At 37.0% G+C, this 5,871-nt stretch overlaps 1 protein-coding gene across 1 annotated transcript; it reads left to right on the top strand.

Annotated features, from left to right (window-relative positions):
- LOC107605408 lies at positions 3,262-5,557 on the top strand. The gene is made up of 3 exons (XM_021108960.1): positions 3,262-4,848; positions 4,938-5,309; positions 5,406-5,557. Exons 1-3 carry the CDS (start codon positions 3,471-3,473, stop codon positions 5,555-5,557), a joined length of 1,902 nt encoding a protein of 633 aa, XP_020964619.1. The 5' UTR covers positions 3,262-3,470.

Here is a 5,871-nt window from a genome sequence, read left to right as displayed (position 1 = left end):
CAAAACGGTTTATTTAGAGATGTCAATGGGGTGAGGCGGGGGATGCTTCCCTGCTTCTCATCCCCGCCTCTAGATTTGCTCTCCATCTATATCTCCGTTCTCCGCTGTGGGAGAATATTGCTCCCCATTTTCATTTTTCACAGGGCTCCATTTTTCGTGGAGACTTCATTCCCCATGTATCTGATAGTTCTAACTAATTATTAATTTCCATATGAATAGAGCTGCAAGTATCCATCCTATACAAAAATAGCAAGATTTTATAAAAAAAAAGTCTAAACAACAAGATGGTAACTTCTTTCGAAATGACGCAGTGGAGGGACGTAACAGCGAACCAGAGGACAGAACAGTAGACGAGGTGGGAGACGCAGCAACAGAGGGGAGAATGGACACGACGACAGAGTTACGGAAAGGAACGCCGCAAATAGAGAGCACGACGTGGTGAGGGTAATGGCACGGTGATGTGTGACGATGCGGTGAGAAGGGAGAGTGGCGAGGGGGTGGCTGCAGAGAGGTTGGATGGAGTATGGACAACGTTAGAGATCTTTGAATTGAAGATTATGAGTTTTGGGTTTATATATATATGTTTTGGGTTTCGGGGATTAGCGGGGATGGGGAGGGGATCTCCGCTCGAGTCCCCGCGCCTGCCTCGGGAGAATTTGGTCGTCTATCCCCATCCCTGCAAAAAAATTTCCCACTATTAAATTCCCATTCGGGACAGTCCTCGTAAGAATCATTGCGTCTCGGAAAGTTTTGCCATTCCTAGGTTTATTTGTTGAACCTGCTCATTTTCTAAATATTAAGAGTTAAAACACATGATTTGTTAGGGAGCATTATAAAGTAAGCACTTATGTATTTTAGCTTTTTGCATATCGAACAATGACGTTGTACTTCTGAAGTTTCAAGTTTGCTGTCATATTGTAATATACTTCTGACGTAGTCTGTTGACATAGACTTGGTTTTTAAGATATTGTATTTTACGTGAAGGCTTTCTCAAGTTTACATTTCACCTAGTTTTTTTTATATTAATTAAAGAAATTTTTTTTAGCATATTATACACTTGAGTAAATGTTAAATAATAATTAATAAAATTATTAAATTATATTTGTGCTTGTTAATCATCAAAATTTAATCGGAGATGCAGTAAAGTTAATAATCTTTTTTTTTTATGTGATGAGAAAATAAACTTTAAAATTTTTTCAATGATTTTGAGAGATGCATATCAAATGATTAAGAGTATAAGAGCCTAAGGTGAGTTAATTATTTTTTATATGATGGATGAAATGGTGTAATATGTTGATATGAGTTGAAATGGGTGTATTTTACAAGTGTGATGTATAATGTAAATCGTTACTTATGATTTACATAACAAAAGAAATCGTTATTCACGATTTCTGTTAACTTTTTTTAATTTTTTATCTTATTTGAAATCGTTATTCACAATTTTTTTTATCCCATATCACTGTATTACACCAAAACATCATAGTATTAATGAAAAACACCAATAACAACCCAATATAAAAAAAATTAGCCGCCTAAGGTAATGGTTTTTCAAAAAAATCGAAGTACCTTATCAAAAACCAAATTAACCAATTATAACTCAAGTTATATTGTCAGTTCCTATAATAGACACGATAAACTCCGAAACAAAATCAGAGGTGAGGATAACATGACACTTCATATAGATAAGATATACATATGAAGCACAACAGTAGAAATAAGGGTAAGGGATAGGCATACAATACATCTCTAAATGAGCATCATGTTATTGATGAATTCAATGTCTAGAGTAGTAAGACATAAATGAATAAAGAATTGAATACAAATGAAACCAAAATGGCTAAATCTACATGATGTCAAATGAGCTTTGTAACATGGTTCTGAAAACTGGAAACCGGTCACTTAGTCGGTCCGGATAACCTAAAAAACCGAATGGCAAAGAACCGGTTAAAAAATCGGTCGAACCGACAGTTAACCGGCGAACCGGAAGAACCGTTCAATTTTTTGGCGGTTCAATGGTTTGGAAATTCAGAAGCCAAATGACGTCGTTTTGGCTAAAAAAAAAAAAAAAAGAAAGAAACTGGCGTACGCGTTAACCTAACCCTAATCACTAATCAGCCACCAATCACCCAAGCTCCCAGCCTCCCCTTTCTTCCCCCCTCACCCACCATTCACCAAGGCCACCATTGCCACCGCCCAGTCGCCCACCAAGCTCCAGATTCCAGAGCGCTCCTCATTCGCCAGTCGCCACCCAGCAGCGCTCCTCATTCGCCACCCAGAAGCGCTCCTCATTCGCCACCCAAACCACTGCACAGCAGCCGCGACCACCACCGCGTTGAGCCCGCCTCCTCGTCGCCGAACCTCGAAGAGCTCGCCGAGCCCGCCTCTCATTCGCCAGTAAGACTGATTTTCTTGTCTTCTTGATTTTGAACATGCTTCCCACTGATTGTGAGCTCGCCTGTTCTGTTTGAAAAAAAAAAAATAACAGGGCATCTGAGTTAAAAAAAAAATAATATATGAATCCAGTTAAATATGCTTCAGGTTCAATCTGTTTTTCAAGTCGTGTTGAGTCTCGAACCAGTTTTTCAATCCAGTTTTGTTGCTTCTGTTTGCTGCTGCATGAATCTGTTTTTGATTCTCTGTTTTTGCTGCTTCATGAATCTTCAATCTGTTTTTGCTGCTTCATGAATATGTTCTGATCTTAATTTTTGTTTTTGATTCTCTATGCTGCCTGTTCTATTTGCTGCTTCTGTTTGCTGGTTCATGAATATTTTTGTTGCTTCTGAATGGAAATAGTTTTAAATTTTTATTTTACCTGAATCAGTTGATTTCTGTGACTGTCAAGCTGCATGAAGTTGATCTATGCTGCCTGTTCTGTTTGCTGGAAATAGTTTTTGATTCTCAGTTGATTTCTGTGACTGTCAAGCTGCATGAAGTTGATCTATGATGCCTGTTCTGTTTGCTGGAAATAGTTTTTGATTTTCTATGCTGCCTGTTCTGTTTGCTGCTTCATTATTTTCATGGTTTTTTGAAGTTGATTTCTTGTCTTTGATTTTCTGATTGTTATAGATGGAACAATCACAAAGTAACTCACAGCCACAAGATAATGCTGCTCAAAATTCTCAAATTGGTTCATCTAGAGGTAAATCTGATCCAGCTTGGCAGTATTTTACAGTGAAGTATGACAAAAATAACAAGGCTCAATATACATGTATTTTCTGCTTGAATACTTACAATGGAGGGGGGATATATAGAATGAAATATCATCTTGCAAAAATTTCTGGACAAATTAAAGTTTGTAACAAAGTAACTGAAGATGTTGAGCTTCAATTCAAAAGGCTTTTGGAGGAAAACAAAAAAATAAGGCAGAAAAAAGAAAATTTACATCTGATTGTTATGATGTGAAAAGTGAAAGAGAAGCGGAAGAAGAGGGTGAAGCGCCTAATCCTGTACAACCTCCGGCTCCTGCAACAATGGGAGACAAAGGAAAGAGAAGAGCGATTGCTGCTACTCCAATTGGAAGTTATTTTAAGGAAAGGACTACGCCAGGCTCTCAACCAGCTTTGAAAAGTGTCTTGGCCAGTAAACAAGTTAAACACAAGGTTAAGTTGGGGCTTGCAAGATGGATCATTGATGCACGGATTCCATTCAATGCAATTCAATCGCCTTACTTTCAACCTGCCTTGGACGGCGTTGCTACGATTGGACCTGGTTTCAAGGGACCGTCGTATGACGAAATGAGAGTTCATTTGCTGGCCGATCTTAAGAAGGAGTGTCAGTTGCTTGTTGAAGGTTATAGGAGCTCGTGGAAAAGGACTGGTTGTACACTGATGGCAGATGGCTGGACTGATCAAAGGCAACGTACGTTAATTAATTTTCTAGTTTATTGTCCTGCTGGTATGTCATTTGTTAAGTCTGTTGATGCTTCTGATATGATAAAAACTGCCGATACCTTGTTTAAACTGTTTGCTGAGGTTATTGAGTGGGTTGGGTCTAGTAACATTGTGCATGTGGTTACTGATAATGCTGCGAATTATGTATCTGCTGGGAAACTCATTCATGAAAAGTATCCAAACATTTTTTGGTCTCCTTGTGCTGCTCATTGCATCAATCTTATCTTGAAAAACATAGCAAGTCTTCCTCACATAGCTGACCTTGCCTCTCGTGCTTCAAAAGTGACTGTCTTTGTTTACAATCATATGATTTTCTTGTCATGGCTTAGAAAAATAAAAGAGTGGAAAGAAATTGTTCGACCAGGAGTAACACGTTTTGCTACTGTTTTCATTACTTTGAAAAGTATATATGATCATAAACAAGACTTGCAAGCATTGGTGATTGACAAATATTTCACTTCTTATAAATTATCCAAGAGTGTCAATGGGAAGATGGTTAGTTCAATTATCTTGGATAGTAAGTTTTGGGAGGATTGTTTTACTACTGTTATGCTTGTTGGTCCTCTAATTAAGTTATTGAGGCTTGTGGATGCTGATGAGAAACCTTCTCTGGGTATCGTGTATGCGGGCATGCAAAGAGCCAAAATTAATATCAAGACAATGTTTAGAAATAGGAAATCTGCATACACACCTTATACAAGTATCTTGAAAATGCGGTGGGATAAGCATTTGAAGCGTGACCTCCATGCAGCAGCATACTTTTTGAATCCAGATTACTTCTATAGCGAGGGGTTTGTTGAAAAGGCAAATATCTTGAGGTCTTTGCTTGATTTATTTGATATTGAAACTCTTTGCGATGACTCGGTTGCCGCAATGCAAGAGATACAATTGTATCGAGATCGAAAAGGAAGTTTTGGAAGGGAAAGTGCATTGAAAGCAATTAAGAGACTTGAACCTGGTAAGTATTTATATTTCTATGTTCAATTTACTTTGAATATTTTTTAAATATTGAATGAGAATTGATGGTTGAATTTCATATTCTGGTAGGTGAATGGTGGAGGCTACACGGTGGGAGTGCTCCTAACTTGCAAAAAATGGCAGTTCGTCTTCTTCATCAAACATCTTCATCATCCGGCTGCGAGAGGAACTGGAGCCTCTTTGAACAAATCCATTCAAAGAGGAGGAACCGATTAGAGCATCAAAGGCTAACTGACATTGTTTATGTCACTTATAATCTACTTCTTCAATCTAGAATGCATCGCAAGAAGAAGAATTATGATCCAATTGACATTCAAAGCATTGACACAGTAGATTTTTGGGTAATGCCGGATGAAGAAGATCCTGAATTTACTAATGGAGACATCGAAGGCGTTGAAAATTTAATTTATACGGATAATGCTATGCCTTCATATCCTACAGGTTATTGAAATAGCAAAACTTGTTTCATTTCCTCTCAATATCTGATGTAAAGTTCTAACTTTAATTTTTTCTTGGTTTTCTATTTTATTTTATTAGATGGAGGAGATGTGGAACTTGGTGTGGATTTCCCTAATGTTGCTGATTCTTCAAATACAACTTCTTTTGGTGGTACTTCTGATGATGGTGGCTTTGGATTACCTGTTTATGATGGAGATGTTGGAACACTTAATGATAATTATAATTTTTGATGAGTTGCACCTTTGATTAGTTGAAAACTTGCTAGTAATTGTATCTTTTGAATGTAGAACATTAGGGGTTTGTCATTATGTATGTTTTATTTTTTGTTTAGTTATAAACTTTGATGTTTGAAGTTATTTGTGAACCTCTAATATTAAGAAATGGATAATTTATTATGTGAAATATTAAATTTTATTAAGTTAGAAATTATTGAATTTATATACTTAAGATTATTTTAAGTTTTTTAATAATTTTGTTTAATATTTAATTAAACCAGTTGAACCCCGGTCGAACCAGTGAACCATTAAACCAGTGACCTCACCGG

Source organism: Arachis ipaensis, chromosome B01, assembly GCF_000816755.2.
Source record: "Arachis ipaensis cultivar K30076 chromosome B01, Araip1.1, whole genome shotgun sequence".
NCBI classification, from domain to species: domain Eukaryota; kingdom Viridiplantae; phylum Streptophyta; class Magnoliopsida; order Fabales; family Fabaceae; genus Arachis; species Arachis ipaensis.
This window is presented reverse-complemented; position numbering and strand designations above follow the sequence as displayed.

Bases quoted from the DNA above. Each gene is read 5' to 3' on its own strand.
- LOC107605408 (XM_021108960.1), top strand. From the start codon at position 3,471: ATGGGAGACAAAGGAAAGAGAAGAGCGATTGCTGCTACTCCAATTGGA. The intron at 4,849-4,937 runs GTAAGTATTTAT...ATATTCTGGTAG, and splicing joins AATTAAGAGACTTGAACCTG to GTGAATGGTGGAGGCTACAC. The intron at 5,310-5,405 runs GTTATTGAAATA...TTATTTTATTAG, and splicing joins TATGCCTTCATATCCTACAG to ATGGAGGAGATGTGGAACTT.